At 43.4% G+C, this 26,117-nt stretch overlaps 1 protein-coding gene across 1 annotated transcript; it reads right to left on the bottom strand.

Annotated features, from left to right (window-relative positions):
• Positions 1 to 620: 620 nt before the first annotated feature.
• On the bottom strand, positions 621 to 22,442 carry LOC137088357 (uncharacterized). The gene is made up of 3 exons (XM_067452110.1): positions 22,257 to 22,442; positions 20,274 to 20,326; positions 621 to 2,274 (listed from the first exon to the last, which is right to left on the bottom strand). The coding sequence occupies exons 2-3, from the start codon at positions 20,282 to 20,284 to the stop codon at positions 684 to 686; spliced, it is 1,602 nt and encodes a 533-aa protein (XP_067308211.1). The 5' UTR covers positions 20,285 to 20,326; positions 22,257 to 22,442; the 3' UTR covers positions 621 to 683.
• Between the last annotated feature and the right edge of the window lie 3,675 nt (positions 22,443 to 26,117).

Genomic DNA, 26,117 nt, shown 5'->3' with positions numbered 1-26,117 from the left:
AGTATGTACATGCACGATTTGGGGGAAATATACATTTAATCGCCGTGGACAGGCTTCGAATGCCGCCGTTGGTGTATATGTGTTCGAATTTTAAAGGCACGGCGCATCCAGTGCGAAACTCAGTGCCCTTAAAGGGCACATCTATAACACTAATATTGAGCACCCCTATATTGCCAAAAATGGCATGATCCTCGTTTCATAACACCAGCGAAAATTCGACCATGAGATCAGTGGTCGAATCCGGTCCTGCATATCAATGCAACGAATCTTCGACTATTAGGGGTCACCCCTAGTAACTTCCTACATATACACATTTTAAAATTAAAATGATCTATCATTGAAGATTTTTTGTTTTGTTTTTGCCCCCACTCTAATAATGTAGAAGTGTTGAACCAGTAATGACAATACAAATCACTGTTTGTAGTTGCAACATTTTCTATTACTTAGAAGCAATCATTCAGTACCCCAAAATAATTATATTATTATTACAGTACATGAGCTAAAATATAAGATATTAAAATTTGAAAACAAACACTACAAAAATTAATGCAAATAAACTTGATACAATGATTAAACTTTCTTATTGTCTTTATATGTAGATAAAGTCTCAATCATTGATTTCTCATTGTAAGCAATCTTCTTAATTTTCATATATTCATCTCTGTTGTCCTGTCTGCATTTGGTCATTGCTTACCAAAGAACATTTTTGCCAAACCAGCTTTCAGATAACTCAGAGCATCTTTGTTGGCTTCCTCAGCTTCAGCGGTTCTTCTTATTTCCTCCAGCTCTTTAGCCCAGTTTTCTTTCCCAGCCTCCCTCACTCTGGGGATGAAAAAGTCCAGATGCTGAAGAGTGAAGGCCGAGTCTGGCTTTAATGCGATCTGAGACAGATGCTTGATGGTTATGTAAGCTTCGGACAGAAGAATTGACTTTTGTTCCTCAATATCCTGCAGATCTTGGTCAAGATGTTCCATTAAATTTGAAAACTTCTTGGACTCTTCTTGAGCTTCTTCATATTTATGTTTTATAGATTTAAATTCAAACATCTTGTGCACAGTTCTGATGACATATTTCTTGTCTTCTTTGACGTGTTTGCTGTGGTGGCACTTCCCTGTGCACACGGTGCAGTAGCCGCTTTTCATGACTTCACAATAGCTGGGATTCCAGCCCCACCAGCATTCAAACTCATGGCAGTTTTCCTGACAGACGGTGCAGGTCGTAGCCTTCCTGTTCTTCCATAAAGCACTTTCAATGGGCACCTTTACTTTCTCTGTTGTTTTAATTGGAAAATAAAAATTTTTACAGCTTTCAATCTGTTTCTTGTTTTGCCTCATTGCCTCCTGGATCTGAATTTTTTCAGACTTCTTTGACTCTTTCTCTTCGACTCGCTGCTGTAAGTTGCAGATAAATGCTTCGAACTGAATGCGCTCTATGAGGACATCTAAAGTCAACTCTAAACTTCTTCTGTTTTTATCATTCAGAGACTGAAAGAAATCCTTCATGCCATCCATGCTGTCTTCCCAGGCATCTTTTTGAGCACGAACTTGACGTTCTTTAGTATGACGGGCTTCAGCCTGCCGGTTGTTGAATAAGAAATAAACAGGTTGTTTAGTGTGGTCTCGTTTGCAGGGGATTTTAGCTTTATTAATGGCACCAATAACATTTTTTGGTGGCAGACCATCAGAATGTGTGATTAGAAACACAATGTTATTCACAATGTCTTTACCAAACAAAGACAGAATTGAACTGAAAATGTAATTCTGTCTGTCTGAGAGACGATTCTTAGATGCTTGAGTCACAAAACACACGGCGTCAATCTCATGAACTCCATCACTGCTCTTAAACAGCATGGCTAAATGCTCAGCAACTTTTAGATCTTTTTCCAGTCCTCTAGTGTCTCCATATCCTGGAGTATCAATGATGGTGAGAGATCCAGGACTCTCTTCAGGATAGACCTCATACATGGTGATTTCAGAGGTTTGTGATTCGGATTGGTCTCTGACCTCTTCTTCTGTGATTTCATACCATAGTTCTTCCTCAAACTTTACACCAAGTAAGTAGTTGACCATGGTGTTTATGAGAGTTGTCTTGCCAACGCCTGTTTCTCCCACCAGCAGAACAATTTTATTCTGTTTTCTGACGTCTTTGTTCCCATAAGTCCATTTTCGGACTTTCCCATTATCGTCAAGCACTTTTCTCTCTGTATGCAGACGGTATAGTTTTGGAGGACCTTCATGAATAAGAGTTGGCTTGCGTGGTTGAAGACTTGGCTTTCTGTAAAATATGGAGTCAAATGCTTTATGTTTATTATGCTGTCATGTAACTTTTCAATAAAGATGGTTGAATACCAGATTTTTTTTATATGAATTAATTTGACCTGAGAAACATGGCTGTATATTCTGACAAGAAAACAATTTTGCATTCTACATATCAGTGATGTTAAAAAACATTTTCACATATAAATAATAAAAACAGTATCAAAGCATTTTCTTCTGTTCTGGGCATTGACTATTAAGTTCAGGGATTTTGCTAGGGATGGAGGAGATAAGGACCCAGGGCCTCGTTTATAAAACTTTCCGTAGATTTCACCATAAAAGTGTTTGTAAGCACAAGAGCCACATGACACCATGTTTTATCCTTCAAATACAGTGGTATTTTTCATACTTTTGTGAAGATGTATTTTACACTCCGTGTCTGTGCAGCTGTGGTTGTACAGTAAGCTATTATCATTGGACCTATTCAAACCAGACAATTAACTGTTCGACCACCGAATCCTGCAGTATCTGTAATATCGAAGTAAGTGTGCATCACTGAACAGCGTTCTCGCTTAAACATAGTTTATCATAACATGAGACCTTGCAGTCATTAAAACAGTGTGTTTGTCTTTATAAATCACAACTTATGCATCTAAAGTGGCCTACGCCTCTTTCAAGGCCTGTTTTGTGTGTACGCAATGGTTATAAATGAGTGACATGCTATAATTGTTCAGACTGCCCGCTCCCGTCCAAAGTACATCAGAGTTACCGAAATGTAATTCTGCACTGCTAGAAATCTGAGTGGGTGCAGTGGGATTGCAGACCAGTCTATACAAATCCTTTCGTCACTGGTGTGCAATAAATTCTGGGGTAGGGTAGGCCGCGACTGGCCCCAGTCTTCACGCAGATCTTCAACAGATCATTGGAGCAGTGTGAAGTTCCCAGCTGCTTCAAACGCTCCACTATCATTCCAGTCCCCAAAAAACCCAAAATCACTGGACTAAATGACTACAGACCTGTTGCTCTCACGTCTGTTGTCATGAAGTCATTTGAAAGACTGGTGTTGGCCCACCTAAAGGACATAACTGGACCCTTGCTGGATCCTCTTCAATTTGCCTACAGAGCAAACAGGTCTGTGGATGATGCAGTCAACATTGGACTGCATTATATCCTGCAACATCTCGACAGACCTGTGACTTATGCAAGGATCCTATTTGTTGACTTCAGTTCAGCCTTTAATACCATCATGCCTGATCTCCTCACAGACAAACTGACCCAGATCTCAATACCATCCTCAATCTGTCAATGGATCTCTAGCTTCCTGACAGACCGGCAGCAGCGAGTGAGACTGGGTAAACTCACATCCAGCACTCTTACAATCAGCACTGGCCCCCCAGGGGTGCGTTCTCTCCCCACTGCTCTGCTACCGTTCCCTACCTCTGAGTATCTGGTCTCGTCTATGCAAAGCACACATGACCTATCTGAAATACTCACCTAAGAACCTACCTGTATGACCTAACCCGTCTTCTGTTTACCCATATCCGTTCATCTTCACTTGCCACAATCAATTGTTCACCCGTTTCACCAGCATCTGAATTACCAGCCAGCTAAGTCACCAACAAACAATCCGCTGTTGCATTTCCGCTGAGGTCACTCTTACAATAAAAGACTTGTTCACTAACTTACCTTGTCTGTCCTCTTCTGTGTGTGGCGGAAGACCAGACCAGAAATTAAGGAACATTATTTGGGGCAGATCACGGCAGTGGCTCAAGAGAGCCACGGTCTGTTTGAATACACAGCAGGATTCTGCTGTCTCTGTTGTCCCCTGCCCCTTGAATGACGAAATAATAATACACTGTACAGGATTGGGGTGAAGTTTGTACATCCGGAGAAACTCCCAGATCTTGCTGGATTGGACTGGAGAGAGGCCATCTCCTGATTGTTCTTCTGTCTAGAGACTTCTAAGGCAGTGTAACAGTTCAATGATCTACATCAAAAGGGAGAGAGCTTTGGTGAGAACCAAACACAAATTTAATTACTATAGTAGTGATTTCTCACTAGAAATGACACCAGAAGTGTAATATGTTGGTAAAAACCGTACATTTACACACAAACTGACCCGAAAACGCAACTTCTGGACACCATCTTTTTCCCCAGCTCAACCGCTCCCATTGGAAAGCACAGGATTGTGGGATATCAAAGGCAGCAAAGGATACAAGTATGCTGCCTTCATAAATCGATCAGATGAAGGTCTCTCAGGAGACAGGAAGTGAAGCTAACATTAGATTTGGACGCAGCTTGATGGCTTCCTGTCTTCAAATGTATCCTCCAAATGCAGCATTTTCTATGTTTCGGACACAGCCAGTGACTGTTGCTTTCCTCCTCCCACAGGTGAGTATAGCTTTTTCTGTCCACGCTTCTAATATTTTTGTTCTTTCTGACCCAAGCGTGAGGCTGCCTCCGCAAACGGTCCTGCCCCGCACCCCCCTTCTCTTTAATTTCTCCTCTGCTGTAGGTGCAGACTCAAGCGTGAGGCTGCCTCCGCAAACGGTCCTGACCCCCACCGCCTTCTCTATAACTACTCCTCTGCTATAGGTGCAGACTAAAGCCCTATTCAGACTGGATTAGTTTAACATGGGGACGTAGGGGTAAAGTAATTATTACCAGAGGTTCTCTGTGATTTTACTCCCGTCCGAATGTGCCATCTCGGTAATCATTATGGACAACTTCTGGAAAAAGGTCTGGAAAAATGACCTCGGGTAATACTAATCCCGTTCGAATAGACCTGCTGTAAAAATGTATGGTAAAATTCCGTCATTTCCTGTTTAAAAGTTTTTTAAAAAGCGCATTTTGCGACCTTGGAGGCGCTTGAATCATTCGGTTGCGTTGTAGATGGTGGGACAAATCTGTGGAAAATGTCCAGTATTTTCCGCATTTAATTTAAAGCAAAAAGAAGATCAAAAGCAGAGGCACAACACATTTTAGCTCTAGGAAAGTGTCTATTACCAACATAATCCAATCAGAATCGTTAGACTGGACCAGAATCGTTAACTGTTTATTAAAACACACATATATATTGGAGACAGAGTTCAGACTGGCGCTAAGGTTGTGTGTTTGCTCACGTTATAATGGTAACGTCGTACGCACATGACGTCAAGGAGGTGCGTAAAGCGAGTTACTCCTCCCACTTCTGCTAGTTTTACTGAGATGTCTTATCCCGTGCGAATTGGCCATTAATATTACAGATGTCCTGAGGTAAAATGTCTTTACCCCCATGTCCCCATGTTAATCTAATCCCGTCCAAATAGGGCTTAAGCGTGAGGCTGTCGCTGCAAATGGTCATGCCCCACCACCCCACTCTCTCTTTAATTTCTCCTCTGCTATCGACACGGACCCAAGCGTGAGGCTGCCTCCGCAAACGATCCTGCCCTCCCTCTCTTTCCTTTCTCCGCCGCCACTGGAGCCGATCCAAGCATGGGGTTGCTCCCCAAGCTTTCTATTCTCCAACCTTATTACATCCAGCTTCTGCTTCCTCTATAGTTCCTCGCCTCCTTCTCAACTGCATCTGCTGTTTCATTTCCTACTACGTCATTACTATGGATCCATCACCTGTCTCCACCAAGCCTCCTCGCCTCGATCTCCTCACATCTCAACCCACTGTTTGCTGATGAGAACAACCTTCCTGTCACGAGGCAGTGAAGTTCATTAAAAAAGCTTCAGCAAATCCCCACCCACTCTGGTATTTAAGCTTAATTGCATTCATCTCACTCCTTCCGCAATGGAGCAGCCACCACCGCAGGCCAAAAAAGGACTGCCAGACCATCAATTAAACTACTGGGTTGGTGGTCCTCAGAGGCCTTTCGATCTTACTTTCGTTCGGACTCCAGCCTCATCAAACAAGTAATCTTCGCTTGACGCTGCAGTGCTCTGCCAATTGATTCCTGCGCTGCAGTATTTGGCTTTACTAGATATCACCGTTGCAGTCCTTCACTTGATGCCACAGTCCCTCGCTTGATGCTCCAGGGCTTCGCTTGCCTCTACAGTGCTTCTCCAGTTTGATTCTGCCACTGCAGTGCTCCTCCTATTGAATGCTGCCACTGCAGTGCTCCATCATTTTGCCACTGCAGTGCTCCTCCTATTTGAGGCTGCCGCCACAGTGCACCTCTAGTTTAATGCTGCCACTGCAGTGCTCCTCCTATTTGAGGCTGCCACTACAGTGCACCTCTAGTTTAATGCTGCCACTGCAGTGCTCCTCCTATTTAATGCTGCTGCTACAGTGCTCTTCCAGTTTGATGCTGCCACTGCAGTGCCCCTCCTATTTAATGCTGCCACTGCAGTGCTCCGCCATTTTGCCGCTGCAGTGCTTCTCCAGTTTGATGCTGCCGCTGCAGTGCTCCTCCTATTTAATGCTGCCACTGCATTGCTTCTGCTATTTAATGCTGCCTCTGCATTGCTCCTCCTATTTGATGCTGCCACTGCAGTGCTCTGCAATTTGACGCTTCCGCTGCAGTGCTCCACCAATTTGATGCTGCAGTGCTCTGCAATTTGACACTGCAGCTGCAGTGCTCCTCCTATTTCGATGCTGCCTCTGCAGTGATCCGCAATTTGATGCAGCCGCTGCAGTGCTCCTCCAATTTTATGCTGCCGCTGAAGTGACCCGCAATTTTATGCAGCTGCTGCAATGCTCCTCCACTTTGATACTGCCCCTCCAGTGCTCCACAATTTGATACTGCCGCTGCAGTGCTCCACCATTTTGATCCTGCCACTGCAGTGCTCCGCAATTTGATGCTGCCGCGCAGTGCACCACAATTTTATGCTGCCACTGCAGTGCTCCTACTATTTCGATGCTGCCGCTGCAGTGATCCGCAATTTGATGCTGCTGCTGCAGTGATCCTCCTATTTGATGCTGCCCTCCAGTGCTTCTCAATTTGATTCCGCTGCTGCAGTGCTCCGCCAATTTGATGCTGCAGTGCTTCTCCTATTTGATGCTGCCACCGCAGTACTTCACTATTTTGTGACTGCCACTGCCATGCTTTGCTTGATACTGCCCCTGCAGTGCCCCACCAATTTGAGACTGCTGCTACAGTGCCCTGCCAATTTGAGACTGCTGCTACAGTGCCCTGTCAATTTGAGACTGCTGCTGCAGTGCCCCACCATTTTGAGATTGTCGTTCCAGTGCCCCGCCAATTTGAGACCGCCGCTGCATTACCCCACCATGTTGAGACTGCCACTGCAGTGCTCCGCCATTTGGAGACTGCCGCTGCAGTGCCCCGCCAATTTGAGACTGCTGCTACAGTGCCCTGTCAATTTGAGACTGCTGCTGCAGTGCCCCACCATTTTGAGATTGTCGTTCCAGTGCCCCGCCAATTTGAGACCGCCGCTGCATTATCCCACCATGTTGAGACTGCCACTGCAGTGCCCCGCCATTTGGAGACTGCCGCTGCAGTGCCCCGCCAATTTGAGACTGCTGCTACAGTGCCCTGCCAATTTGAGACTGCTGCTACAGTGCCCTGTCAATTTGAGACTGCTGCTGCAGTGCCCCACCATTTTGAGACTGTCGTTCCAGTGCCCCGCCAATTTGAGACCGCCGCTGCATTACCCCACCATGTTGAGACTGCCACTGCAGTACCCCGCCATCTTGAGACTGCCGCTGCAATGCCCCGCCAATTTGAGACTGCCGCTGCAGTGCCCCGCCATCTTGAGATTGCTGCTTCATGGTTTTGCTTAATGCTGCGGCAGTGCCCTGACATTTTGAGAATTCCACTGCAGTGCCATGCCAATTTGAGACTGCCACTGCAGTTCCCCGCCATCTTGAGATTGCCGCTTCAGTGTTTTGCCCAATGCTGCTGCATTGCACTGCCATTTTGAGACTGCCGCTGCAGTGCCCTGCCTATTTGAGACTGCTGTTGCAGTGTTCGCTCGATGCTGCTGCAGTGCCCCGCCATTTTGAGACTGCTGCTGCAGTGCCCCACCATTTGAGAATGCTGCTGCAGTGCTTTGCTTGATGCTGCTGCAGTGCCCCGCCAATTTGCGAATGCTGCTGCAGTGCCCCACTCAAAGCCAGACTGCTGCTGCAACAACTCACCTGTTTCATAAACTCCCACGGCAGTTACCTACCTCAATGCTGCCACAGTGCCATCTTCCATTCAGTCTATTTTACAATTTTGGGGGGGTCTTCTGGAATAATTATGCAGACTCCTCCCGTAATCATGAGCTGTTCAAATTGCCATGATTCTTGCTTGCTGTCAATTTCTGCATTATGCTTTTTGGGGTGCAATCAGAGCTCGGGTAGAATATCCTGCTGCCACTTCCTGTAGAGCAGTCTCCTCCATCTCTGTGTGGCCTGTCTTAGGGTCTCTTACGACGGCGCTTGCCACCTGGCTTGGCAGCGGCTTGAGCGTGCTGAGTGTCCTTCCCACGGCCGGCTCTATGCCTACGTCCGGGTGGTGGCTGCTACTGGGCAGGGGCGGGAGCGGGCTCAGCAGCGGGCAGGCGGGCGACCGACTCAACCGTTGCCACTCTCCCAGAGGGAGGCAGTACAGCCGAATCTTCATCCTCCGAAGACTGAAACTCCCCCTCTGATGCAGCGATTGACATCTGTTCGTCCGCGGGTGCCCCAAAGGACACCATCGGGCGCCCATGAGAGGGGCCGACGGAATGCTCCGGAAGCACCACCGGTTGCGGCACTTGTGAAGGAATAGGGTTCCGCAGAGGATCACTCGGTGGAATTGCCCTAAACGTAATCCTCAAGTCACCCCGGCCATCCGTCGAAGTAGGCCTATTCTGCTGGGCAGAAATAAGCTTAAATTGAGCTATGGGTAGGGGGACTCCACCTTCCCGAAGGTAGGTGAGTCTCGACCTAAGCGCCGAGATAGTCATGGTCCCGCAGTGAGAACATGAACAATCCACAAATGCCGCCTCAGCGTGTTCTAAGCCCAGACACGTAAAGCAGCGTTTGTGACCGTCAGCAGGCGACAGCGAATGACCGCATCAAGAAACGCACGGGTGGAATGCCATCTTGAAAAAGACGCAACACCACCCGTGTAGTTCTTTTTGTGAGGAGTTCTTTTTGTGAGCTCTTTTAGTGCTGAAGCACCCAGAGATCGACCGCGGCAGAAATACAGGGTTGTAGTGCAACCTGTATCTGCGCTCACCAATGGAACACACCCACCGAACCAACTGTGTGTGTAGTGCAAATTGCTCAGTGTGGCAAGGGGGGAGTGGTTTAGCGAGGTCTGCAGCGGGAGAGAGAGCCGCGGGACGAGCGGTAAGTGAGTGGGTTGGACGCAGATTAATAACACCTGTATCTTGTTCCAGTAATGGGCGTGGAGAGGGGATAAAACGCCAGTGGAACCAGAGACCAGGGAGAGAGAGAGACGGGCGGTTGATGCCCGAACCACAGAGACTGAGAAACCGGAAGCCGGAAGTGCCGACCCGGAAGTGAATGTTGTTATTTTGAGAGAAACTACACACTACTGAGTGTGCTTTGAATATTGAGAGAATAAATAAAGCAGCATCAACCGTCCAGCCGACCCCCGTGTCCTCTTCCTTCCTCACATTTACGAACTTATTACACTGGTGCCGAAACCCGGGAAGGAAGTAGGACAGCGCCGCCACCATGCAGACGCCCTCCGCCACGCCGTTTGCGGACATCATTACATCCCTCGCGGCCCTCCACCAAGATCAACACCAGGCTATGCTGGACCTTCGGGCAGACCAAGAGCGCCGCTTCGCGGCCATAGTCCAAGGCCAGCAAGAGGACTGCGAGAGGTTCCGGAGCTGGATTGACCGGGAGGTTCGCACCGAGGCCGCCGGGCTGGCCGGCGCACCGGTTCACGTGCCCCTTCACAAGATGGGGCCACAGGATGATCCTGAGGCCTTCATAGACTTATTCCAGAAAGCTGCGGAGGCCTGCGGGTGGCCCCGGGCACAGTGGCCGGTGCGCCTGATACCACTGCTTTCTGGAGAAGCCCAGGCGGCCGCCCAACATCTACCGGTGGAAAACCTCCTGAAGTATGAAGACCTCAAGAGGGCCATCATTCAGCGGGTCGGCCGGACCCCGGAGCAGCATCGTCAACGTTTCCGCTCCTTGGAATGGGGCGAGGCCGGCCGACCCTTTGCGATGGCCCAACAGCTCCGGGACTCGTGCCGCAAATGGCTCCTGGCCAGCGGAAGCGACGTGGACCACATTGTCGATCTGGTGGTACTGGAGCAGTTTGTCGCTCGGCTCCCGAAGAAGACCGCCGAGTGGGTCCAGTGCCACCGGCCCACGTCGCTGGAGACGGCCATCAACCTGGCGGAGGACCACCTGGTGGCGTGCCCGGGGGTCGGCGAGTCCCTATTAACCTCTCCCTCTCTCTCCCCCCTCTGTCTCTCCCTCTCGCCCTGTCCCTCTCCCTAGGTCCCGCCCTCCGGGCCCTCCTCGCATTCCCCCCAGAGGCCGGGGTAGGATGGGCCCTGGGCAGTTCGGGAGTTCGAGGGCCCCGCCCAGGGGGGCGGGGCTGCTGGGGGCAGGTGGGGATAATGGTTCCGGTTCCACCCCCTCTCCACGCTCATTTTCCAACCACGCTCATTCGCAGGGGCGGCGGGTAGGCCTGGGCTGGCCTGCTGGCGTTGCGGCAACCCGGATCATTTTGTGGACCGATGTCCTATGATGGACATCGGGACAATGATCCGGGTCCCGGACGTCCAGCGGACCACCCCCGATCAAGCAGGAGAGTACCAAATTCCTGTGAGTATCAAGGGGGGTACATATCAGGCCTTGGTGGATTCAGGATGTAACAGAACCTCGATCCATCAAAGCCTGATGCAGCCTGGGGCATTGGATACAAGCCGCATGGTTAAGGTGCGGTGTGTGCACGGGGATGTGGTGGAATATCCGCTTGTCCCAGTCACGATACAGTTTCGGGGGAAAAAGCATAATGTAGAGGTGGCGGTTAGTCCGCACCTCCGGCATCCGCTAATTCTGGGGATGAATTGGCCCGCCTTTTCGGCTTTATTGGGGTCGTTATGTGCGGATGCCGCTTGGGCGAAAAAGGCTAGGAGGGGGGCGGCGCGAGTGCAGCTTGGGGAGACTGAGACGGGACCCTTGGGGACGGCTTCAGACGATACGAGCGGGATCGAGAGACTGATTCTCTCGGACCGCGATGACTTCCCTCTGGAGCAGTCCCAGGATGAGACCCTCAGAAACGCCTTCCAGCAGGTCCGCTCTATCGACGGCCAGTCTCTCCAACCTGCCTTGCCTGTCACTTATCCTTATTTCGCCATAATAAAGGACCGGTTGAATCGAGTGACCCAAGACACTCAGACAAAGGTAGATACAACCCAGTTGTTAGTTCCAAAGAGCCGCCGGGAAATGCTTTTCCAGGAGGCTCACTCTAATCCAATGGCGGGTCACCTGGGACAGGCGGCCATGCTGAATAACCTTATGACCCGATTTTTTTGGCCAGGCATTCATGACAACGTGCGCAGTTGGTGCGCGTCTTGTCCGGAATGCCAGTTGGTGAATCCACTGGCCGCCCCAAAAGCGCCTTTGCGCCCCCTTCCATTAATGCAGGTCCCCTTCCAGAGAATTGCGATGGACCTCATCGGGCCATTAGAGCGATCCGCACGCGGACATCGTTTTGCGTTTGTCATCGTGGACTACGCAACACGATATCCGGAAGCAGTGGCTCTCCGCAACATCTCCGCGAAGAGTGTTGCGGACGCACTGTTTCGACTAATCTCCCGGGTGGGGGTTCCGAAAGAAATCCTCACTGATCAAGGCACAGCGTTTATGTCACGTACGTTACGTGAACTGTATGGATTATTGGGCATTAAATCCATTCGAACAAGCATTTATCACCCACAAACGGACGGCTTGGTCGAACGGTTTAATCACACGCTTAAAACCATGATCCGTAAGTTTGTGCAGGAAGACACAAAAAATTGGGATCGGTGGTTAGAACCCCACTTATTTGCCGTGCGGGAGGTCCCAGAAGCCTCCACGGGGTTTTCCCCCTTCGAGCTTTTCTACGGACGCCAGCCACGGGGGGTGCTGGACATCCTGCGAGAAACTTGGGAGGAGGGACCTTCTTTGGCGAAGAACGAAATTCAATATGTGCTGGACTTGCGAACAAAACTCCACACACTGGGGCGGCTATCCAGGGAGAATTTGTTACAAGCCCAGGACCGCCAGAGCCAGTCATATAACAGGGGTACGAAACTACGCAAATTCACACCGGGAGAGAAAGTGCTCGTATTACTCCCAACGTCGAGCTCGAAATTAATGTCAAAGTGGCAGGGGCCGTTTGAGGTCGCACGACAGGTTGGGGATCTCGATTATGAAGTGATACGATCCGATAGGAACGGGGCGCGTCAAATATATTACCTTAACTTACTTAAAAAGTGGAATGAGGTGGAATCCGTGTTGTTGGCAACGGTGATCGGGGGGGAGGATGATCTCGGGCCAGAGGCGAGCATCAAAGCACAATCGGTCGCGCTTGCCCCTGGTGGAGATCACCTCTCACGGATCCCAACTCACGGATTTGTCAAAATTACAGGCGGAGTTCGCTGACGTGTTCTCGCCCCTACCGGGACGTACCGACTTAATTCAGCACCATATTGAGACCGAGGCGGGCGTGGTAGTTCGCAGCCGGCCGTATCGATTGCCTGAACACAAGAAAAAGGTGGTTCAGGAAGAATTAGGGGCAATGCTCGACATGGGAGTAATAGAGGAGTCTAACAGTGACTGGGCGAGCCCGATAGTTTTGGTTCCTAAAACCGACGGCTCGGTCAGGTTCTGTGTGGACTACCGCAAGGTGAACGCAGTGTCGAAATTCGACGCTTATCCAATGCCGCGGGTTGACGAGTTGCTTGATCGGCTGGGCACGGCTCGATTTTATTCGACATTGGACTTAACAAAGGGCTATTGGCAGATCCCCTTGTCTCCATTGTCCAAAGAAAAGACAGCTTTCACCACGCCGTTTGGATTGCACCAATTTGTCACGCTTCCTTTCGGTTTGTTCGGGGCACCCGCTACCTTCCAGCGCCTCATGGATAGGATTTTGCGTCCCCATGCCGCATATGCTGCTGCTTATCTGGATGATATCGTGATTTACAGTCACGATTGGCAGCGGCATATGCAGCATGTCAGGGCGGTCCTGAGGTCGCTGAGAGGAGCGGGGCTCACGGCCAATCCGAAGAAGTGTGCGATTGGGCGGGTGGAAGTAAGGTATCTGGGCTTCCACTTGGGTCATGGACAAGTGCGTCCCCAAATTGATAAGACTGCTGCGATTACAACCTGTCCGAGACCCAAGACCAAAAAGGAGGTAAGACAGTTCTTGGGGCTGGCAGGATATTATAGACGGTTTATACCTAATTATTCAGACCTCAACAGCCCTTTGACTGACCTTACTAGAAAGGGGTGATGCATCTATGTCGATGTATTGTTACACCCCTAGTCGGCACCTCTCCGGCACATTTTGCAGCACACTGAAACCTGAAGTTTCAGCCCCATTCGCACGGGATTCGTATTATCTGGGACCTCTGGTGATTTGTAATAATTGCAGATGTAACGAGGTTGAAATGGTTTTATTTCACAAGATTTTCCTGTTAATATACATTTAATTCTGTTCTACAATTGTTTTAACCATAGTTTCTAAAAATACATAAAAAGGGTCTGTAAGGAGGTAATGGTTCAAACCCCCCTCCCTCCTGTTACAACAAAGTGGTTCAGGCCAGGCAGCCATACCTGCCGTTTTGCTCTTTTAGCGGTCTTTTCCGTCTTTCTCCTGAACGAAAGAGGTGTGCTGTGTTCTATGCTGCAGATTAGTTGTTAGCATTTGAGAATAATCCACACACATAAATACACAATGTTTAAGCTCTTTATTTTATTCATTTTGGCACTTACAAATGTAAGATCATATATACTCAACATATATTGTGAAATGTTATTTTTGTTGGCAGTGTCACTAACGTGAGCTGAAGCTGTCGTGACGGCCTGTCTTTATAAAAATACATTTTCTATGCAGGTATGCATTGATGAACCATATTTTTGTATTTTTAAGTTATATTGTTGTTTCATGTGTATAAGGTTGTGTTTATGGAGTTACTGTGTTTTCTCCATCGGTGTTTTGTTGTTTTGTGTTAGCTTTGTCCTCCTTATCCTTTCGTTTGTCGGTCCTTGTCTTTTCTTTTCCGTCTTTCTCCCGAACGAAAGAGTGTCACTAACGTGAGCTGAAGCTGTCGTGACAGCCTGTCTATATAAAAATACATTTTCTATGCAGACCCAATCCGACGTTCTCCTGTCATTCTTCACTGATTTTCAACACAACGCAGACTACAAGAAGCATACGGTTACAAAGGGAATGTCTGTGATCTTAATTCTGTGCAAATCGGCCATGTCTGTAATTTGTAAAGTAAAAATTCCCCCGCAAATTACCTACCATATTTCGCCGAACACCGAGGTCCTGTGATAACATTAGTCCCGTGCGAATCGACATCTCTGTGATTTGGCCAGGATTAGGCGGATTGTATATCATTTTTGCAAGCTTTTTTTCTTCCTGTGAGCATTTCTATCTTTATCTTTCACGAAGAATAAAGTCTGCATTCATAATGCGCACCGTTATGAATACCCGTGCAGCCGCGCCCACGCGGATTATACTTTCACTTTAGAATGAGTATCAATTTGATAATTAAATCTGTAATTTCAGTAATCTGATAGAATGCTGTGTTTAATATTAACATCAATACTGTTCTTAATGAAAAACATAACAGAACAGTACAGTACAATGACAAGCTTGTTTAAATAGGTGCTTTTACATTTTGTTTTGAAACTGAATCTTCCGCCGTATATTGTCAGCTTCTCACTCTTAAATCACTTCTCACTGATAAATGAAATCTGATTCCTGCCGCTGGTCTGAGCTCAGTTCATGGAGTCTGTTCACTAACTGAATGAAATTATATTTATTTATTAGGCTAGCCTACTGTAAAATAATCAAAACGATATCGATGCCTGTTTATGATTTTATACAGCTATCTAATAACGAAGTCTTGACATCATATCCGGGAGAAGTCAGTAAATTCGAGTAAAATCACAGGCTTTGCTTATCCCGTGCAAATGCGCCACACAAAACTCAGATGTGGGGGAGTAATTTCTAAATCACAGAGGTCCCTAGATAATAATCCCGTGCGAATAGTGCTTTAGATAGACAAACCACTTCCACGCCACTAAAGAAAGTTAGTCTTTCTCCTTACTTGTGGAAGCTTGTTCAGTCACATTTGTGTTGCGGTCAGGGAAACTCTCTTTGTAGCTAAAACATGCCGCGTTGGATCTATCAGCCTACTACTGCTGAGCACTGGCTGCGTGTCCGTGGTGTAGGCCTATGTCATCACGCAAGAAGCCAATCGTGTTCTGCTCTTTCTGACGGCTGCGCCCTGAATGTCAGTCATATCGAAATATCGGAAATGTGTTTAAAAATCATATCACCGTTATTGAAAAAAATTATTTCGCGATATATATTGATATTGAATTATTGTCCAGCCCTATACAAGATGCAAACTGGAAGCAAAACAGGCATGCTCACAGAAGGGTTTTAACTCCTAAAACACACAAAGGAATTATATTATTATGCAACCTTTATGGGGGCAAAACGGAAGTAGTTGTACCTATATAGGTTGTATCATGCAATACACATCATCTATCTAGCAGCCAACACTTTATTCGATCACATGCAGACAGCAGAAATTACCCACAAAGGCATCACATGCAGTTCGCCGGTACAGCGGGGCGCAATAGCAAAGCAACGGTTGTTGTCCGTGGGTTCAACAAGCACTCAACCGAACGCCAGCCCAACCCAAAATTACCCTCACGCAACACAACAAAATGCCGGAAGTACAATCAGCTACGTATGATGCAACACTCGTTTACCGTACCTCACGCCTTATATACACACACTCCATCGCAAAATGTCACCTAGTGGGTGTGATCAAAATGGACCACAGCAATAATCTGCAATTCACCACACACACAACCTACCTGAAATACTTACCTGAGAACCTACCTGAATTGTCCAACCTTTCTTCTGTTTACCCATAGCAATGCATTCTTTAATCTGTTCACCCATTTCACCAGCATCCTGCACCAGTCCTTCATCTTCACAGAGAACACTGAATTACCAGCCAGCTAAGTCACCAACAAACCATCTACTGCCTTTTGACTTACATGTGTTGCATTCCCGCTCAGATCGCTCTTACAATAAAGACTTGTTCACTAACTTACCTCGTCTGTCCTCTTCTGTGTGACATGTACAATTAAAGGCACATATGTCTATTAGAATACTTTTTGAAAGTTTAGTTTTTCACTGAAACATTATCACAAAAGCTGGTGGGATTAAAATGAGCCATTTCTTGTAAAAAAAAATCTTGATTAGAAATATATATTTCAGCGGCACTTTAGGTCAATTTGTCTAAACTATAGCAAGGAGAGTCAAATGGTAGGTATCATTTGTTAGCAAACTTTTTATATTTTTTGAAAATATAAATATAAATTTAGTATATTTGGACTATCTAGAGCTGAGAAACTGCTTATAAAATACTTTTTTTTAAATATATTTTTTGAATATTTTACAAATATTTTTTATTTAATATGCAATAACTCAGGTAGGAAATATGGTCGAAGCCTAATTATTTTTTGGTGATGTTCCCCCATATGTGTTCTGTATCTGGATCAAATTTTGTGTTGATAACATAAAGTAATCAAAAGTTACAGCATTGGGAACAAATGTAGCATTGTTTGACATTCACAACTTTAAATAACTCCAAAACTATAGCAAGGAGAGTCAAATGGTAGGTATTGTTAGCAAACTTTTTTATATTTTTGGAAAAATGATTTGGACAATATAATGCTGAGAATCTGCTGATAAAAGACACAACATAGTATTATTGTTTTAATAATTTTATAAATTATATATTATTATGTGGCATGCAATAACTCAGGACAGAAATAAGGTATCATAAAAATTCATTTGGACAATCTAATGCTGAGAAAAGCCATATTATAGTATTACAATATTATATATATATTAAATGCTATTATATATATATGTATGATATAATAACACAAAAGTATGTCAATTTAAAGCTTAGAATCTCAGCTTTCCAATGCATCTATCCATTTTGATCAACAATTCATCTAAACCGGAGTGTACCGCCCCAGCGCGCCCCCTGGCTGCAATGTTGAATGGCCATGTTATTCAGAACTCCACTGATCAACGCAACATCAGTGAGGAATATTTAGAGATCTACTGAATGGATTATGTTGATTATGTTGTTGGACTCATTTCAATCGGGAGCATCCACTGTATGTACTGATATGCTGTTTTCAACGATTGGAGCATGTTTCATGAAGTTACAATTCATTTGTTATAATTCAATGAGTAATAACTTTAGATCCGTGTGACGGATTATGTTGAGTTTGGTCTCTTTTTAATCGCAAGAGTCTACTGTAAATAAAGATTTTTAACGATCAGAGCATTCATGGAGTTACAAGCCTAAACGCGACTTCAGCGCTAAAAATGCTAATTTAGCTTTTGTGCTTCTGTCATGTTAGGTGTTCTAAATCTATCTGGAATAACTTTCGATCCGTATGACGATTCTTGGTCTCTTTTTAATTGTGAGAATCGGCTGAAAACAAGGATGTACCATGTTTAACGATCGGACCATGTTTCATGGAGTTACAAGCCTAAACGCCAAGTCTAAGCAACTGTTATTTTTCTTCTCCGCTCGTGTGGTCTGGGCTGTTTTTTTGTGTGTTACACTTCAACGAGGAATATCATTACATGTGCAATTTTCCACGTTTCATTAAGTTGTGATTGAAAAACACCACGTGAATGCCGCATTAGTATATTATTTACACATGGGTCTTGCTAGACTTACAAAAATCTCACTCAAGTTTAGTCAAAGGCCAAAACAATTATGCTTGTGCTCTACACCGTGAGACCTTTCAAATGATATATGACACATGACTATCTGCCACACGAGTTGTGTGATGTGATTGACACATTGCAGTACATAAGAATCCCCCCCCCCAATATATTTTTTTTTCTCAATTTATTAGCAAATAACTCATCACTACTTTTGAGATACTTATAATGTGTACATTCATTGTAAAGTTTAGACTCTAAGCTTTCAAATGAAACCTATTTTATGTTGATCCATGCAAGATTTTTGTAAAATATGGAGAAAAAACAGTTCTTGGCTAGGTGGCGTCCGCGGGCGGTACACTCGGTTTTAAAGGAATAACTCAGCGCTCGTTAAGAGTTGATCAAAATGGATAGATTCATTGGAAATTTAGATTCTAAGCTTTAACATGATATATATTTTGTGTTATTACATTTAGGGGTTGCTTAGTAATTTGAATTTTTTTTTGCGGGGGGGGTGTACCGCGGGCGGGACACTTCGGGCTTAAGGGTTTAAAAATATTTACCCTTATGACTGTTTTTGTGGTCCAGGGTCATGTGTGTTCTTTTGTATTTATGTGTACTATTGCTCATAATTGTATTATTTGTTCTTATTTTATTACTGGCTTGCTTTTAACAATATTTGAAATGTATTTGAGTCAGGCTTGGCATCACCTTATTTATGGGTCATGGGTCAAAAACGTCTCGGTTACGTATGTAACCCTCGTTCCCTGAAGGAGGGAACGGAGACGTACGTTAGAACTGGCCGACGAATTGGGATCTGATTTCAGAGAGCAATCTACTTTGAGTGTGTTAAAAACGAGCCAATGAAGATTGGCATGCGATTCACGCATTCCACGCTCCGCCCGCAGCGTGGGTATAAATAAGGATGGTAGATTATTGCTTTTTCCTGATGAGGAGCCAAACTCGTGACTCAGCCTCCTAGCGGAAGCACAGCACCTGGCGACGGGGCGTACGTCTCCGTTCCCTTCTTCAGTCGGTCACGTTAGACATACGTCAGAACTGACCGATTCAGGACATGCTGGTCCAAGATTGGCCGTAACTAACCCCCTTTCTTGGGTACAATAAAGTAGGGGCTGTAGAACCCTGACTTCTTATTGGCTGGAGGAAGTGGCTCGACCGCGTCCTTCACCAGTAGGACATCAATCTCTGACCGCAAGACTTGAGCATCGCTGCTTCGCATGAAGGTGAAGATGATGCCCCTGTACTTGGGAGGCCGGTGAGCGAACTGAATCGCGTAACCGAGTCTGATGGTACGGATGAGCCAGCGAGATGGCCTGGGGAGCTGTAGCCAACCCCCCAGAGACCGAACAAGTGGGAACAACGGTACCACAGACGTACCTGGGGTGGGGCAGCGAGGTGGAAATCGCTCTGGCCTGACTCGGGTGCCCCTGGGGCGGCCCAAAGTGCTGCCTGAGTACTCCTTGTTTGGGCAGAGTGAAGGTGAGAAGGCCCGGAGGCATCCTTGGTGCCCACTCTGTTGCCCGGAGGCAAGGAGGTGGAGCACTCAGACCCAAGTCAGGAGGCCCGGAGTGTTGTCTGAGTATTTCAGGGGAAGAGTGTGGGTGAGAAGGCCCGGAGGCGGTCTCGGTGCCCACACTGCTGCCCCATGGCGAGGGGAGTGGAGGGGAGGGGAGGAAAGAAGCGGCAAGGCCCGGGGGCGTCGCACACTGCCAACCTGACCCTCTTGGGGCCCAGGGAGAAAGGTGGGGGAGGATGCCCTCGCCGACAAGCTGGCAGAGGCGCTGCGACCGATGACTGGGTGAAGGCAGCAGCTGGTCATCAGGGCAAATATTTTGGATCGCATGCCAATCTCCATTGGCTTCGTTTTTAACACACTCAAAGTAGATTGGTCTCTAAAAAATCAGATCCCAATTTGTCGGTCAGTTCTGACGTACGTTGAACGTGACCTACTGAAAGGGAACACAGAAAACATAAACTATGCATATTTTCATTTTTTTTTTTCTTGATGTATTACTTTTTTATGGAGGGGCCAGTAAAAATTGGAAACACTACAAAAAATCCTTAGCGTTAAGCCCTGACTTGAATTTCAACTCACCTGAAACTCATGATGATCACTGTCCAGCTTGCAAAAGACCTTCAGTCTCAAGTCTGCTTATAGAAAAAAACAATTCAATACTTTACATATGACTGTTTTTAAATGTTTTTATTTAAATAATTACATACTATATTTAATAAACATTTTTAGATACCCAGTTTTGCTACTACTACTACTACACTGTAAACCTGAAGAAGTTGACAAAACTCAAAAAAATCACGGGAATCGGTTACATCTTTAGTTTAAATTTAAGAATTTTTTATTTATTTGTTTATTTTGTACTCATATATTTTAATTGCTCTAAACTGCCAGCTAAATCATACATTTACAATAAAATTGCCAACTTAATTTTAACAGTGGAAACTTACTATTGGCTATCTTTAACTAGCTAATTCAATAGATGCTACCTTGCTAAATGGTATCGCATAGCATTAGCATAGCACTTGCTATATGAGTATGGCAATATAGAATTTTTTTACATGCTATGTACCTGTTCTCAAACTCATGCTCCACTTGTTACCATGATGCCCCCCCCCCCCCCAATCTTGCACAAACATATAACAATATTTATATAATATAATATAGTAATTTTATATAATAATTTATATAAATTAAATAATTTTAGCATTTACTTTCCCTTTTGAGTGTATTTTGAGTATTCTGGGAATTATAAATCCCAGCCCAGTTTCAGTTACATTTAAGTTTGTCTAAATGAAAAGAAACACGTTTATACATATTGTAATTGTGACTCTCAAACAATTAACCAATTCAGGTTACTTTAAATGTGACAGTTTTGAAAAGTATGGTCACCAAAATAATAATAATAACAGCATACTCCTTTAGAGCAATATGATGAATTTAACTTATCTTAAAGTGTACATACAAATTATAATGCCACAGTTTGATGTGAAAAGGTAATACTAGAATGCTTAAAATTTGTTAAAAGTGCAACTACTCTAAATATATATATATATATTCTGACTTCAAACTAATCTATCTTGTTAGTTACAGAAAGCATTTTGTGTGCATATAAGGAAACAAATTCAACTTAAATACTGCACAGTTCCTGATCTTTTCAAGTATTTTTTTCTAGATTTATTAAAAGCTGTACACCCAATGAAATTAATACTATTAATAGTTATGATGATCTGGCTGATCTATATTTTTGTGATTGCATAGACCTAAGACACTATACAGACAAAAAACAAAAGCTAAGAAATTTGTATTACAGATAAATAAATCCGACAAATCAAACAATATACTAACAAGCCCAGTGGACTAAGACAATTTCTGCATCAGAGCAGTCAACACCGCCAATTAGGATTTCATTGATTCAATCCCTCCTAACAAAGTTTACAAGTTCTTCAGTTGTGTTCTAATCTGAAGATTCAGTACTCTTTCAGAAGATGTGTAATAGCGCCTACTACAGTATAACAGTGAAAATTCAGTTAATGGCGACAAAAGAGTAATGTAGTTTTGAAGTAAGTTTTGAAGTAAATTCATATACACTACCAGCAGACCCATTAATTTCATTTCATTCATTGATCCTATACGACCACCTGTGGACTAGCCTACACAAATCCAGATACTCAGCGTTAGATACCCAGATACTTATGTTTTATTTATAAATCAATATTTCCAAACAATGTAAGTTTATAAGACAGAAAAAAAGTATTGAATTAAGTATATTTCTGAGAAGTACAAAAAAGTATACTGAAAGTATGCTTTCTTATTTTTAGTTTGAAAGAAGTTCAAGAAGATACTTAAATAAACTTATTTTTTGTTAGGGCCTGGAAGGACACTGTCCTACAAAGTTTATCTCAAACCCCCTTTAAACATACATGAATAGCTACTTCCTGGTCACTATAGTAAAGGTCTTAAGAGATGATAGTTTTTTAACTTAGAGCATACTCATCAAATCCAAACTTTTGTTTCAGACGACGACATACACAAATAAAAATATTATTTCACTGCCTCACTTACCTCTACAGAGAAAACACCATGAGACAGGATGGTCAGAGGAGATGAACGATTGTGTTCCTATAAGCAGGATTTCAGTATGAACTCGGGGTGTCACCGGAGATTGGAGTGAATATTCCAGAAAAGCTGAGATCAGAGAAACAACAGCGACTTCAATGGGCCCTCAGCTCCGTCTGTATGCCACCTTCAGAAGAGTGTTAATGGCATTAAAAGATGTTCCATCAACATGCAATCAAAATCATCCTTTTAGTGAAGGATTACTTTTAATATTTAACAAACACGACCTTTAAACTCATTACAGACTACAGCTAAGATTACTTCCTGGTTGTAAAATCTTTCTGGTTCTGATAACAGTTTAGCTATGTTACAGTTTATGTTTCAGTTGTGTTAAAATGCACATTTTACTTTTGTATTGTTTTGCGATTTATTAGCTAAAATATCCAAGTGCAACATCATAAATTAAAAACAAACAAACAAACAAGTAATTTATGAATATACTTGAAATGAGAGGAAAAATAAGTAAGTTCAAAGAGACAAAACAAACTGTGCACAAAAAGACTCAATATAATATATTGAAACATTTGCAATTTAAATACAAAAAAGTAAGGCTTCATCTGAAAGGCATCAATGGAGAAAGATGTTCTTTGCAGCCAGCTGGTGTAGTTCTGATATGTAAGTGATTACCTGGACCGTACCAATCAAACTTTGACCCTTGGCAAAAAACTGCAGTTGATGACGCAGGCAATATGGCTAATCTTGTTCATGTGGTACTTTGATTTTAAGTTTAAAGACATTGGTGGGGAACATATTTACATCTTTAAATATACAACAGAAACTATTCCAGATAGTGTTAATTGCACTGAATAAGCATTATAGTTTGCACCCACAATTAATGTGAGCAATCTTTGAAATTGTATCAAATAAATGATAATGGCATGCCCCTTACAGATAGAAAATATATTTCCATATATTTTTTTATCAATATATTAAATAGTTTGATGTATTGAAAAATACAATTTTATTGTGATATATCACATTAAAAAGAATACATGGTGACCTGTGTTGGCAAAATACATGAGAACATTTCCAAAAAATTGCTATTTTTACTTTTTCTATTTAAAGGGGTACTTCAGCGCTGGGAAGATGAATCTGTATTTAAACTGGGTCATTAATGTAGTAGAAATGTGAAATTATTTTTGAATTTGGTGCTTTCTAGACTGAGAAAAGACAGAAAATGTATTTTTGTCTCATGGGGATGAAAGACTACAATTCCCAGAATGCTTCGCTTCCCCCCTGTGAGGCCATTCCCAAAGCCACCTACTGGATTACAGTGACTGAGTTGGAGAAGACACTACAATTAAAAACTGAACGTTAGTGTTCAATATAATGAGTGAGTCGCTGTGTGAGGATCACAGCACTGAGCACTAACTGCAGGAGTGAGATAAATGAGCTGATGAGCTCTCGTGATGAGAGCTGAGGTAATCGCGACTACACTCGCGGCATACATTCACAACGCAAGTTCAGTCTGGTGCGTTTCAGTTCATGCCTTTACAAGCTTAACTTTCATAGAAACTCATTTGAGAAGTTAAAACACTAACATTGCTACATTACAAGGTTGGCTTAATAAAAATCACATTTATCTACTATCTAATATTTAGAGTTTCAATTTATTAAACAAATTTCCTTCATTGTATCAACTCAAATTTTTAATTTGAATAAACTCAAAATTTTAAGGCAACCAGGTTACTTACTTTTTTAAGTCAAACCAACAAAAAACAACTTTTTTTTTACAGTGTATATATATTTTTTCATAATCACAAACCGCCCTCCAACCAGTGCTATTCAGAGTTACATTTTAACACTGGGTTGTTTTTTTACGCATCTCTTTTTAGTGTGTTAGATCATGTCAGCTGTGAAACCATTAAAATGTGTAAAATGTGGTTAATAAGGTTTCTTCTCATGCGAAGCGTTTGTGTATTTACTACTGGTATATAAACCTTTAAATGATTTGGCGCCCTCTTATCTGTCGTGTTTACTTCATTTATATTCATCAACTAGAAGCCTTAGATCTGAAACAAAACTTCAGATACCTAGAAAATATAATAATATAATAATAATAATAATTAAAATCTAGAGGCAACAGAGCTTTTAAAGTGGACCGGGCTTCCACCGTATGTCAGATCCACCGTATGTCTTAAAACATACTTATTTTCTGTTGCTTTTAGCTCATAAATATTATTATTCTGTCTTGAACTGTTTTTTTTTAATTATTATTATTATTTTATCTGTGTTTCTAGTTACTATTTGCTATGTTTTATGTGTACAGCACCTATAGTCGGTTTTTAAATGTGCTCTAGAAATAAACTGACCTTGACCTCCTGTGTTTGACATCCGCATTTGTCACTCAAACATTTATATTAAGATGACGTTCATTTTAAATCCAGCACTTACTGAAGCTTTTACATGAGGTTTAACATCTATAGATCTCAAAAAAAAAAAAGTGACTACACAGAAGATGCGTTAGTATCAGAAGTTTAGGGTTTACACTTACAGTGTTTGTTCGGTTTATCTGTGTTTTAGTTTTGCATAGTGCATAGTCTCACTATGTCTCATAGTGCATAGTCTCACTATGTCTCATAGTGCATAGTCTCACTATGTCTTATAGTGCATAGTCTCACTATGTCTCATAGTGCATAGTCTCACTATGTCTCATAGTGCATAGTCTCACTATGTCTCATAGTGCATAGTCTCACTATGTCTCATAGTGCATAGTCTCACTATGTCTCATAGTGCATAGTCTCACTATGTCTCATAGTGCATAGTCTCACTATGTCTCATAGTGCATAGTCTCACTATGTCTCATAGTGCATAGTCTCACTATGTCTCATAGTGCATAGTCTCACTATGTCTCATAGTGCATAGTCTCACTGTGTCTCATAGTGCATAGTCTCACTGTGTCTCATAGTGCATAGTCTCACTGTGTCTCATAGTGCATAGTCTCACTGTGTCTCATAGTGCATAGTCTCACTATGTCTCATAGTGCATAGTCTCACTGTGTCTCATAGTGCATAGTCTCACTATGTCTCATAGTGCATAGTCTCACTATGTCTCATAGTGCATAGTCTCACTATGTCTTACAGTGCATTTCCAAAAGTGCCTGAAGTAGGGGATAACGGGGCACAAACTAACGCTTTTGACTGTCTCCATTTGTGTAAATCCACTTGGGGTTCAGAGTATTATTTTTTCCTACATTAATTGACCACATGTCTAGTACAATCATGTGGTTTTGTTTCATTAATACAGTGTATACTTTTTTCTTGATTTACCCCAAAAGAATGGAAGAGAGATGTGACAACGTGCCCCATAGGTACATTATAACATGAGCAAATGACAGCTTAAAATATAATCTGATATAATAAAATACAATAAAAATATCCCAAATACACTCAAATATTTTGTCAATAAAATACAATTATTAACTTTTTGAAATAAAATAATGGCTTTTTTTTATATTAAAATACACACATTTTTGATTTTGACAACAAACACGTCGCTAATGCAGCTATACAGCAAAAAGTTAAAAACAGAATAATAATGCATAATAATGTCTGAACATTGACTCTCAGCCTATGACTTATTTACCCTTTTCTCGTGGTTTCTCAATATAATTAATAAAAGTATAGAATATAATATAATATTTTTAATATGGGCTTATTGTAACCTGCGTTGCACCTGCGTGACTGAGATTTAAACCGCGGCTCGCCTCTTCTGCTGTCAGATCAGCATTAAAGAACAATCTCAACTGATAAAACATGGAAGATTACAATAATATCAGATTTGTCTTATTTTAAATAAACACAAAAA

This window comes from Pseudorasbora parva, chromosome 1, assembly GCF_024679245.1.
Source record: "Pseudorasbora parva isolate DD20220531a chromosome 1, ASM2467924v1, whole genome shotgun sequence".
NCBI classification, from domain to species: Eukaryota; Metazoa; Chordata; class Actinopteri; order Cypriniformes; family Gobionidae; genus Pseudorasbora; species Pseudorasbora parva.
Note: the sequence above shows the minus strand (reverse complement) of the source record. Positions and strands in the feature narration are given on the sequence as shown.